The 13464-nt window shown below is 43.1% G+C and overlaps 1 protein-coding gene across 1 annotated transcript in view; it reads left to right on the top strand.

The window, feature by feature from the left end:
- Positions 1 to 11634, top strand: part of LOC124775930 — a 69860-nt gene extending 58226 nt beyond the window's left edge. The window contains exon 3 of the mRNA XM_047250774.1: positions 11501 to 11634. Coding sequence (XP_047106730.1) covers positions 11501 to 11634 — 134 coding nt within the window. The remainder of the gene's footprint in view (positions 1 to 11500) is intronic.
- The last annotated feature ends 1830 nt before the right edge of the window (positions 11635 to 13464 follow it).

Here is a 13464-nt window from a genome sequence, read left to right as displayed (position 1 = left end):
CCTCCTTTCGGAGTCTTTGTTGTATACCTGAACTCCAGAATTTATTCAAAAAATGCTTTTCAAAATCTGCATAGGTGTGACATTTGTCTATTATTTCTGTACCCCACATTGATCCCTCACCGTGTACATAGCCTAAGATGAACTGTATCCGCTGCCTGCCGTTCCATGATTCTGTAAAAGCACCTGTGAATGATTTTAGAAATACCATGGGATGTATATTTCGTTTTTCAGGTATAAAGGCTGAAAAACTCTGTGTTTTAGCACACTCTCGTCTCGCATTAGTTCAACGAGTGTTAGTTGATCGGCATGACTACGTGACGTGGAAGTTTCGTCACGCGTACTATTTACTGTTGGTGAGAATTGTACCTGACACTCGGGATATTGACGATTATCGTGTTCTGGCGGTAGCGAATACTCACTTTGATTGTCACCTTGCAATTCCGTAACTTGTCGTTTCAGTTGACCTATATCATTGCTTAGCTGACGTTTCCATTCCGGAAGATCGTGGCTAAATGCTCGTCTGATTTCACCTAATTCACTGGTTAAAGTGTCACCAGAAGTACCGGGAGCGGTTAAGATTTCTGCTGTAGCGGATTTAACCGTACCATTTAGTTCAGCGTGTACCTTGCTGACAATGTACTGTTCTTTGGATTGCATCCACTCTTCAGATTCCCTATTAAGTGTATTGCTTATACCGGTGTTGACATCTGCGATGTTTTGGCCAATATTGACATCGGATATTTGCTGAGCAAGGTCTTCAACTCGCTCGCCAACGTGGTTGACACCTTCTGTCAATTGGCTTACTCTCTTTGAAACATTACTGTAATGTTTTGGGCCTGCATATCTGTGAACTTGCTACCAATATTGGTCTCGGCGGATTCCACCATCGAAAGAACACTATCAATTTTTGCGTGTACGCTTGCGTTTAGCTCGCTTGCGTAAGCAATGGTAATGGCTTTAATTTTTTCCTCCATGGTGACATTCGAAATTTGATTTGTGCTTGGATATCGGAAATAACAGAATTTATATTGTTCATTCGCACTTGAGTGTCCTCTGTCCTTGATTTTAAACTGTTGAACCTGTTGTCACTTTGATTTGCTAACTGACTGGTTTGCGTTTCAATATTGTCACTTTGGTTTGTTAACTGTCCCATTCGAGTGTCAAGATTACCCATGTGAGCTTCAGTGTTATCACTCTTGTTTATAAGTTGTGCCACGTTTGCTTCAAAACTGGTTTTCATATCAGCAAACAATTTTAGTATATCTGACAGCGAGCATTCACGTGACTGCGACGCGGTCTGTGGCGCCGACAGCTCACGTGTCGCTTTGTCGTCTGTTCCCTCACTACGAGATTCAGGTTTGTTTACACCCGCGCGCGGTGTAAGTTGCCTTGGTTGCTCATCAGCCATCGTAAATTTAAAGTAGTTACACTGCACGAGCTAGAAAAGATATTTTTTTTATTATGATTTTCACTTGTCAGATGCGCCAAGGATTTCGCGTCCTGATTTCTCAGATATTGCTTGCGCGTTATAAACAATTGAAACTCTGACACACGAAAATACCAATATGGCAACGGAAGTGATAAAATAAATGAAAAACATAGAGCACTGAAACTGGCACAGATAGCGGCCATCGTGATTCACTAAAATGCACAACAATGGAAATTCTTGCTATTTCTAACTATTGTAAGCGAAATGATGTGATAGAGGCGGATCTAATAGCAAAAGGAAACAAAAATTTGGAAATTAAATTGCTTGAGGAAAAGGAAAAAAGCGTAGAGAGTGAATGTCACGAGTCGACAGAATGCTCGGTATGCAAAGCCTCAAACGTAATGAAAAATCGTACTCACATTAGTTGTCTTGCGCGCTGCTATTTATTGCTGTTGTGGATTCATACTGCGATTTTCTGCATATGCGTCCTATTTTTTTTATCACTGGTTTTGGCTTCCAATTTTCTCCAGATGGTAGCATGAAAATAAAAAGAACAAATTAGTTTTTTAGTCAAGTCCCTGTTCGGGCGCCACATCTAGCGCTAAAAGATTTTGCTTTTCACATTTAACCAAATATAACATTGATGATGATAATTTATGGCAATGTTTGCCGACAAAATAAAGAATGCAACCTTTAACACTAGATTGCGTACTCACGGCAGTTCTCCTTGGCCGGTTTTTGGTACGACTTGGAAAGAGGGAGAAATTAATGAATGATCGCCGATGCGCCGGTTCTCGATTGTGTTCAGGAGACCTACAGATTGATTGCGCGACAATAGTTTCTCAAATGACCTCTTAACCCGGATTGCTTTCACGCAATAAGACTCATCAATGAAATTACCTAAGGGACCTATTTGAATAATAAAAAAGAATTGGAAATGAATGCAAAACAGTGAAATTTTGTAAGAAAAGTCGTCAGATCGGAAATTGAACACATTAATGGTCTCCCGTGGTTAATTTAAAGAAAAGAATAAGCATAGATTTTCTGTGCAGTGAAGCATCAATATATTCTCAAAGAACAAAGGCGTTAAACTATAAACATTAACAAATTTACAATGAATACAAAACTTACATTTTATGTTTTTCTCTTACATGGAGCAGTCAAACATTCGCTGCGTTTGTATGTGTGATATTTTGTAAAAATTAAATGTCCTGGCCTGCGCGTAAGTATTTTTTATTGTCACAAGGTTTACAAAAGCGTTTTTTTTCTTGGTGATAACGTGGTTTTTTACACTAAATGAAATATAACTTGTAGCGGTGCTACACAACACGTCTTAGCAAGTCGGCGACCAAACATCAAAGGTAATGAAGTACATGTTAACATATCGGCGACCAGAAGTACAACTAACTATAAAGATTCTAGAATTTTCCTAACAAATGATGAATCGTTCTTTCTTCTGTTTCGCAGCTTCTTGCTATCAAGCGCTGCGGCAATGATTTTAAATATCTGCGCCCAGCGAGTCATAGTGTTTAAAAGTAGCTTTTAAACGCTGGCCGCGTGTCTTGGTATAGGCGCACGTTATAAACAGATTTCGTTTCTTTACTCTCGCGTTGTCATGCTTAGTATCATTACAAACTACAGCTCGATGGCTGTCCTTTTCTCATATGCAAAATGTCTGAAATCCAATAATATCACAGACGCCGAAGAAATTGTCGCTAGGAAGCGCTGAGCAAAGAAGTTTTATGACCGGGAAGAATCGTTTCCAACACGCGCACGGCTCAAATTGCATGAAAATAAATTAAATTTCGATAAACGTACGAAGTACGTAATTGATAAGAATGACAAATTTGTATGCTTCAGTAATACCAATCAATCTTGACAAATTTGTATGCTTCAGTAATACCAATCAATCTCTATTTGTCCTCCTTCGTCAGCCATTTCTTACGTACTGTTTTCAGCATATGCTGGCATCAGACCCATATTAGTGATTCCATGTACATTGGTGTCCAATATTAAAGCAAAAAATGCGTACAATTGTGTTCTGCATAGAAGATGACATTCCAGTGAACGAATAGCCACGCTACCGATGGAGCTAGGACACCTCTCAAACGGGTTAGTTTTTGCTGGGGAGTCCCACGTCCACAGTAGCCGCGTGCACAGTCATAAACGGTGCAGTGTGGCACAGAGAGGATGCCTAGCAGTCTCGTTGGTGGAGAGCCACAGGAAGAACGGAAGCAGGACAGTCGCAAATTGAGGTGACCTGAAGGCTAAATGTGAATCATTCTGTTGTTTCTCGGACGCGGCGACAGTTTATAGAGTTTGAAATTGTATCCCAAAGACCAGGACAGGGCCGACCACGTGTTACACTAGAGAAAGAGGACCACTTTTGGCTGTGAGGGCACTACGGTACCACCTTAGTACTGCACCTCAACTGGCGTCTGACCTCGCAGCAGCCATTGGAAGTGTTGTATCGAGAGAAACGGTGTACAGAAGTCTTCGGCATAGTGGCCTTTGTCGTCGGATACCTGCTGTATGTGTACATTTGAAGCGTCTGGACAGAAGGGAACGTCTAGAGCGGAGTCGTCGGCATGCCACCATGTGGACGAACAGTGGGCCAACGTTCTTTCCGCAGGTGAGTTCAGATTTGATCTGGACAGTAATTCCCGACAGATTCGCATCTGGAGAGAAAGTGGAGCACGATTTCGGGAACCAAACGTTGTAGTAACAGACCGTTATCGAGAAGGATCCCTAATAGTGTGGGCAGAGGCTGTTCTGACCATTCGAACACCTCTTCATCAAATCGTAGGACTGAATCGCCAAGGTTTAATTGCTGTCAGGTATCGTGATGAGATCTTGGAACTTTATATTCCGTTGTTGCGAGCATCTGTGGGCCAAGACTTCATTCTAATGGACAATAACGCTCGTCCTCATAGACCACAGGTGATCGTTGTTCCCTTAGAAATGGTAGATGTTGCACGCACGGCACGCTCTCCCGATCTGAATCCAATAGAGCATGTCTAAGGTGCACTAGGGATACGCGTTGCATCCATCAACCACTCTTCAAGACTTGCGAGCAGCTCTGCAGGAAGAACGAGCGTTATTGCCTAAACATGAGACATGACATCATTTACCGCATGCCCCGTCGTTGTCAGGCCTATTTTGCTGCCAGAAGTGGTCACATCCCCACACTGAGCACATTAACCAGTTGTCAGAAACCGACAAGTTGGAAAAAACAAAGAACATGCCTACCGCTACGCATGTTGCAGTTGTTTACGTTCTGTATTCTTTACACTGTTCTATCCCCTGTTTATACTGTTTTGTGATAAATAAACGTAATCTCGCAAAATTTCCATTTGTTGCTTTAATTGTGGACAGCAGTGTAGTATGAACAATGTAAACAGTGGACATTAACAAGGGGTGTGTCCACCCTTCACCTTTATGAAAGCCTGAATTCTGCTGTCAATAATTTCAGTAAGGCGTCTGAATGTCTGTCTGAAGAACGGCAGGCCATTCTTCCTCAGAAGCCGAAATCAGAGAAAGTAGTGACGTTGGACGCTTGCAACGGAATTGTTCTCTGCTGTACGCAATACGCAATGCTGTAAAATATGCTCACATCCAGATAAAATAATGATCTACGTACTTCGCTGTCGATACCGTTGGCATGACAGCAGTTGCCGTTTTCTGGGCATTGGCCGAACCCGAACCCTTTCATCGGATTACCACAGAGTATAGCGTGATTCACCACTATAAATCACTCGTTTCTAGTCCTCCACTGTGCAGTGGCGTCGCTCTTTAGAATACCTCAAACGTCACTGAACACTGATACAGAAATGTGCGGGTTACATGGAGCTGCTTTGTCACTGCACCCCAGCCTTTTTAAATCCCTACGCACAGTCATTGTGCTAGCCGGACTGATGGTAGCGTTTTGGAACTCGCGAAAGATTCCTTCCGCTGATTTCGTGCGATTTTTTAGAACCACCCCCTGTAAACCTATCCATCTGAACATAAGGTTTTACCTGGTCTCGGTTTAATTGTCTGGTGTTCCTTCGCGTTACCACTTCTCAGTGACATCACCAACTGTCCACTAGGGCAGCTGTAGAGTGAAACTTCCTTGCAGATTAAAACTGTGTGCCGGACCGAGACTCGAACTCGGGACCTTTGACTCTCGCGGGCAAGTGCTCTACCAACTGAGCAACCCAAGTACGACTCACGGGACGTCCTCACAGCTTTACTTCTGCCAGTATCTCGTCTCCTACTTTGCAAACTTTACGGAAGCAGGAACAGTTTTAATGTGCCAGGAAGTATCATATCAACGCACACTCCGCTGCAGAGTGAAAATCTAATTCAGCTTTAGAGTGGTTGAACTGTGTCTGACGGATTTATTACCCATGTGAAGCCCAATGACTAGTCCACATTCACAGTGTCTGAGTTCTCCTTTTATACTAGCATACTGGCGGGTCTGTCTCTCGTGACAACCAGTGGTCAGTTTTTAGTTAATGGTGATGTAGGTATTCTTTTGATCACATAGCGTAGTATTCTGCTGTACTGCGTTAATCGCGTGCACGCCGGATGACATCCTCAGCGCCACATTTCATGTGAAAATATGTGCAGAGGTTGAACCAGTGACTTGCTGATCGTGGTATACCTTGCGACCTCGCGTAGTTCGCAACGTTGCGAAGCGACTGTTGCAGCAGCCTGAAGGTGTTCTTGAAACAAGTGTGCTGCTATTTGGAGCTATTCAAAGCGCACACCGCACTCTTTCCTGGCCTTTTTTGGACGAAGAGTTAATGTATTCACATCACTTGCAACGTTTTCGGGGTTTCAGGCCACAAGACCATTGTGCTAGATTTCAATTCTGCTAATGTACTGTAAGAAGAATCGACGGACATCCGCAGTGCACAGCTAACATTTTGCGTATGAAGTGGATTTCACAGAGAGTGGGACAATACAGTACCACAAAAGCCACATGTAGGCACACAATAATAGCCTTGCGACCATGGAAGCAAGGCATCAGTTTCGCGTTAGTGTCAATGCGTGTGCAGTTATGTTGGGTAATAGACTCACAGGGCCGTAAACTTTACCGAATAAATTTAGAGATTCTATTCGAAAGATTATAGATGTTGCCGTTGCAGAAAGGTAAGATGTGTAGTTTATGCACGGCTGAGTAGCATCCCAATTTCGAAGCCTCGTAGACAGTATCCATAACAAACGTTTAATAAGTTGTAGATAGTTCGAGAATTTCCAATTGCGTTACGTCCCAACACTTCAGACTTTAATCAGATTTAGGACTAAGGCATTAAGGACGTACTCCACTCCCAACGACGACGTGTACACTTTACCAGAGTATGGTTTCCCTGTGCGTTGCACAGAATCTCAAAGCAGCCAGGCCGTAATCATTCTAAGTAATTTACATGCATTTGAAATATTGAATTTTCTTTTTCAAAAACTTTCCTGTCGTGAACCGTGTCTTTAAGATATCGTATGCAACTGCTGAGCACTACTGACTGTTGGTTGGCCCTATACTGCACTAGCGAAAAGCATCGTGAAACAAAACCTTAATCGCAGTGAAACGCTGAATTTGAAATAATGAAAATTAATCTAATTGAGTCTGAAAGGAAATTAGTAGGGTGCTTACTCAAAAGTATTTAACTGTAACATAATAGTGAAGCATGTTATGAAAGTTACGTACATGAAGTGCAATGTTTGACTTGAAATATCCACCAAATAAAATACTGCTCAGCTCGAAAGATAATGACTCTTTAAGATTACGTACACTGTTCACCAAAAATTAAGTGCTTACTTAGCACTACCCAGGGCGATAGTTATTATGTCCAAGGCATCGATGATATCCCACATATTCCAAATATTGTCCTTGTTTTGTTTATGATAAAGGCTTTAAATGCGTACTGTTTGCACACAAGAATGCAAAGTGAGATCTGACCTGAAGAAAAAACAAGTGTTTTGCCCCATGATCAGCATGCTGGTTTGTGTCTGGTGTACTGACGTTCTCGAAAGCAAACTGAAATCAGCAAATGTAGCAGCTAAAGAAAAATTACTCATTAGTAAATTTTTATTTGCTTTTCAGAAAGAACCTGGGTTGCGTGGGGCGTAAGGTGCAATGCACACATAACAAGATATTTAAAAACTTTACTGAGAATGAGGGGGGAGGATTTTACTTTAAGGGGGAACGATTGGGTGAGGGTCGGCAAAACTCGAAATTTTTTTATTACGGATTTCGGAAGTATATAGACTGAAGAATTATTCCTCAAAACATTACACGCGAACTTCAAGAAGTAACGATTCTGTGAGCGTTTGAAACCGACATGAACGGCACGCTTCTGCGTCAGAGAATCGGTTCCGCGCTCACGCTCCCAAACCTGATTTGCTGGAGCGTTATTTCGGCGGTTTCACTCAAAATGTGAACGAAAGTTTCAATATTCTCATTTGAAGACAGGCTGAAAAAATAATATCCAGCCGAAACGAAATCGTCAACATTGCTTCAAATTTGACATTACTTCTATTCAATGTAGGCCACACTGCATTAATGCACGTCGCAAATGCCCTTCAAATCTAAATCGGCGATGAAGTGCAGCGATTCTGTGAAGACAGAGACACCAGCGGCGACGCGCTTAGCGACGAAAAGAGCTTTGGGGCCGAAAATGAGGACTTATCAATCAAAGTAGCAGAAAGCGACCATCCACTATCCGGAGCGATAGTTATTATGGGGTATGCATCGCTGGTATCTCATAAATTCCTAGCATTGTTCCTGTTTTGTTTATGATAAATACTTCTCAAAACCATGTTTCTTGACATGGTTGTTGTAGTCCACGCTACAATAGTTATACCATTTTAATGATTTTTGGTCACCCTTGAAGCAAACTGTCTCTTCAGTTTATCGAAGCCGATTTATTTATGTTGCTATTTAGTACTTTTTTTGGCCAAAAGAGAGGAGTCCATAAATGGAAATTTTTTCCAAATATCTATAACTTCAAGGAAAAAAGTTTTGCACATCCCTACGACCAACTAAAATTATCTCTGTAAGGATCAGAGCGATTTGTTAGTTTCATGTTTCAGATAACGAGCGAGAGGTCGTCGATCGTGCCGGTCCGCTGAAGAGGTTGCTATTGTGGAGAGTTTGCGGGCGCGGGCGCAACCGATGGGGGCGCCCCATCATCAGCACCGTCCACCCCAGTCCCTTCGATCTCCACGTCGTCTGCCCAGGAGACTGATACTGCGGTAAGGCAGCGGCTGTGCACATCATCCACGTGGAGAAAAGACGTAGTTTTCGTCTCATCGGATAGGCTCTCTTCAACGTCGACCTGTGGGGGCGACGGTGCCAGTTAAGAGGGGTGTTCGTTGCCAGTGGTCGCCTGTGGCGGGTCGTTCGCATCAGACTTTTGGTCATCAGAGAGCGGTTTGTCGTCCATCTTCGGGTCTGCATCCCTGGTATCCATCCGTAGAATGGATTCATCAGGGGGTGTACGGCTACGTTTATTTCTCTTTCGTGTCGACCCTTGTTTTCGAACATGTCGTTCAGAGTTTGATTGCGGGTGGCTTTCGTCTGACTCCGGACCAGTCTGAAGGAAAGCAGAAGTAGGTACCACTCCCGAATCAACGTCCACCTCAGTAGCAGTTTCAGTCACAGTGCCGCGCAGGTCAGGATCTGGCGTCTGTGGCACCTCAGAAGGAATCTCAGTAGCGGTTGCATCTACCTGATCAGACGACGTCAACGGAACCGGAAGACCCTGTGTAGAGGTGCTACCTTCCTTGGCAACCTTGGCATATGTGACAGGGATCTGAGTGATCACCGCTGGGGACGCTTCCTCGCCGACCGGCGTCTGGATCAGGCGGCGTCGCATGCTGGCGGATCTGACGTGGCCTTCTTGTCCAAAACCCGCACATGTTCGGGGTTGGCCGTCGTACATGACAATGGCTCGCACCCCGCCAATTGTCAGGTATGATGGTATATGTTTTTTTCAGTTCAATTTTGACCCGACGCACACCATTAAGGACATGGTAGGTCGTGAAGGTTTGCCATTTTTCCTCTACGTAACCGATGACGTTACCGTATGGTTGTAACGCAGAGACAACTTCGGCACTTCAAAAGGTAGTTCAAACACCCTAATCGTGCGTTGACCGTACTCCGCGAGTTCAAGTGTTACAGCTCCGACGTGACCATCAGAGTATGTGAACTTTTAAGTCCATTGGCATGGCGGCGAATAACATCTTCACACACCTCGGTGTTTGTCATTTTAATATAAACGACACTACTCGTGATCGAAAAATGGATTCCGATAACGTGGTTAGGATCTAAACGAACTTCTTCCCGTATGAACGTTTCAACTTCATGTGCACGAGGTCGCGCATGTTCAGCTGGGAAGGAAACTTTAAGGGTCGCACGGCGGTAAGCGCTCGACATGTTCACGGTGGACGGACACAGGCCTTAAAGCTACGACGCGGAAGTAAACAACGCCTGCAGCGGAGCACTGGCCGGCGCGCGGGGCCGTCCGCACGCTGCCACGGCTGAGAGCCGACTGACCTGTTCTTCAAGTAGCCGTATATAGTCATTTCCGGTGAATGATCGGTTCATTTGAACCAGGGGACCAAGTCCATGCAATGTAAACCACTCCTCGTGAACTTCTTATCTGTTTTCTTTAATTTAGTACAAAATGTGGTCACAGGAATGCGTCAGGACCCTAAGTGTAAAGAAAATGTTTTTCGGTCGATGCAGGATGTTGTCAGTGATATAGATCAAGAAAAATACGAAAAAGACGAAGATTTTTTAAATGTCAATGATCACAGTTCAACTAACAGAGGATCATTCAAGGGGAGAACTTCAGGAAGGTTGTGATGTTGACATCTCCATCTCTCCAATAAGATACATGACGTGTTATTTAAAATAAAATGTGTAGTGAGTGGCGATAAAGAAAAATGTAGGTCCCAGAACTGAATGTCAATTTTACAATGAAATGAACACCCTTAGCTGCTTATAGGCGTTGACCTACGTCAACGGGGACAGATGAAAATGTGTGCCCCGACCGGGACCTCCTACTTAGATGGCAGACGCTCTATTCATCTGAGCAACCGAGGACACAGAGCATTGCGTGACTGCAGGGATTTATATCTGGGACGCCTCCCGCGAAACCCACATTCTCAACGTATAGTCCTGCACCACATTCGTAGTGCCCCGCCCATTATACTCACTACTCGTACGTCCGAAAGAACAGATACCATCTTAGTATATATAATGTCAATTTTGCTGACTTTCTTTTTGTATCTATGGGGCACAATTCTGATATGCAAGTTTGAACTCTGGACTTTAGTTTTACATGAAAATTTACTCTATACAAAGATACAAAATTTTTCAGAGCGTAAGATTACGTTCTCTAACAATTCGTTTATCTGAACTATTTAAAGAAATACACGGAACTAAGTAATTTTGAGTGACAAAAAGTAAAATACTGCAGGAGTTATTTAGTGCTAGTAAATTAACAATAAGCACCTAAACAGTACTTAAATAACTGTGAAAATAATTGTTATTGTACTTAAAAATGAACAATATCAGAAAACTTGCGCCTTAAATCTCGGTTTAAGCGTAGGGGCCCCAGAGACCACACCTCATTATATACGGTACAAAAAAGTCGCCTCGTGACTGAAGGGCTAATTTTATTACATGTAGTCGAAAATTCTATCAAAAACATAGGTATCAAGTAAAAAATATGGTGTCATTCGTAATAACGAAAACGACTTCATTGTTTACAGTTACAAAGCGAAACTGTAGTTAATGTATGGTATAAATTTCATATCTCTGTTCTAACCAGCTTCTAAGGTAAGGAGCCATGATCAACGTAAATTCAACATGCGCGCTACACGTTGCAGGTCTCCTCTTAACTTATTTTCTTGCTAGATTTCTTGTTAAGCATAAATCTCCATATTATCATCTATTTTGAAGTGTGGGGCGTATTTTTATTGCCTGCTTCTTTCTCTCACACTGTTGAGCCAAAATTGTGCTTTAAGTTATGTAACCATATTAGAAATCTGACTGATGTTCAACTTTGTTGACTTGTACAGCCGGTAAAACAGAACACTGGAGACAGATGTTTGAGGTGAACGAGCTTAGCCTGGCCATCTGCAGCAGGGAGGCGGTCGAGGACATCATGAGGAGGGGCTTCGACGACGGCTTCATCATCCACATCAGCAGGTAGCAGCCAGCGATTACATGATGAGGCTCGTAACACACACACACACACAGTGTACAAATTTTTGTGAATAATTCCGTAAGTAGATACTACAATAGTAAGCGCAGTGCGACGAACTATAATAGTGATTCATCTGTCACCTCACCAGTCCTTAACGTCCTTGTTGACATTTGAACATGTATTATTTCTCTTCTCTTAATGACACTAACCCCGCGCGGGATTAGCCTACCGGTCTCAGGCGCTGCAGTCATGGACCGTGCGGCTGGTCCCGGCGGAGGTTCGAATCCTCCCTCGGGCATGCGTGTGTGTGTTTCTCGTTAGTATAATTTAGGTTAAGTAGTGTGTAAGCTTAGGGACTAATGACCTTAGCTGTTAAGTCCCAGCAGGTGGCAGACTTTGGAGATTTCGGGCACATGAAGATAGACACAAAGTATTCCGCGAAAGCCTTGCTACAAAATTTCCATTCCCATTGTTGAGGAGTCTAGGAACACATTAACACCCCCGACGTATCGTTCTTTTAGGGACTGCGACAAGGGTCGATTAATTACAGCTCGCATAGAAACAGTTTAGTAGTAAATTTTGCCGCCCTCCTTTGCTCTGCCATTAATTTCACAGCACAGACTGCGGTTTTTTGGTAGGACGATGAAACAACCTAGTTGTCTGGCACGTGAAGATAGACACAGACTATCCCGCAAATCCTTGCTACAAAATTTCAAGAGTCAATGTTGAGTAGTCTAGGCCCCCGACGTACCGTTCTTTTAGGGACTGCTAGGACAAGGTTCAATTAATTACAGCTCGTGCAGAGGCAGTTTAGTAGTCAATCTTGCCGTCCGTCTTTGCTCTGCCATTAATTTCACAGTAGTTTGCAGAATGAGAACTTGATACGGAGCAACCTGAGCTTAGGCGACGCTCTATGAGTGACTTTCCTTTCCAGCATTTCGGCCCATATACCGACGCTGAGTGACGGCCTCGGGATGCACTCAGCCAACAAAACAGCTGTGAAGATTATGGCGGAAGGACTCAGGAGGGATCTCGTCGCCAAAAAGAGCAACATTCGCGTTGGGGTAAGACAACATTTCTCGCTCTGTCAATGAGTATACATGTATCTAGAAATTCTTTGATTAATGTGTTGTTACTGTGGTTTTCAGTTCAAAGACTGGTAATATGCAGTTATCCTCGCTAAGCTACCCTGAGCACTTCTCTGAATAACTGCTGCACCAACATCCATTTGAGCACGATTTTCGTAGTCAAACTTTGTTCTCCCTCTACAGTTTTCATCAACACACACTTTCTTCCAGTATGTGTCTCCGACCAATTATTCTGTTCCTTTAGCCAACCTGTGTCATACATTTAATTTTTCCCCAATTCGACTCGTTACCTCCTTATTAGCTATCCGATCCGTTCATCCAGTCTTCAACGTTCTCCTGTACCACCACATTTCAAAAGTGTCTGTTCTCTCCTTGCAGTTACAGTTTAATATATGCTAATCGCTTCCATAAAAGGCCACATTCGAGACTATTACCTACAGAAAATACTTCCTAACCTTTTTAATCTGTATTCGATGTTAACTGAGTTCTGTTTTTCAGAAATACCTTCCTTATTTTATCCTCTCTACTTCAGTCATCGTCAATCATTTTGGTGCCCAAATAACAAAACTCACCTACTACTTTCAGTGTCTCATTTGCTAATCCAATTCCTTCAGCATCCCGATATGTAATTCGACAACATCATAATCCATGGAGAAGAAATAAAAATGTTGAGGTTCGCCGATGACATTGTAATTCTGTCAGAGACAGCAAAGGACTTGGAAGAGCAGTTGAACGGAATGGATGGTGT

The sequence above is a fragment of the Schistocerca piceifrons genome, chromosome 2 (assembly GCF_021461385.2).
Source record: "Schistocerca piceifrons isolate TAMUIC-IGC-003096 chromosome 2, iqSchPice1.1, whole genome shotgun sequence".
Classification (NCBI taxonomy): domain Eukaryota; kingdom Metazoa; phylum Arthropoda; class Insecta; order Orthoptera; family Acrididae; genus Schistocerca; species Schistocerca piceifrons.
The sequence above is the reverse complement of the archived record's forward strand: the minus strand, read 5'-3'. Positions and strand labels throughout refer to the sequence as shown.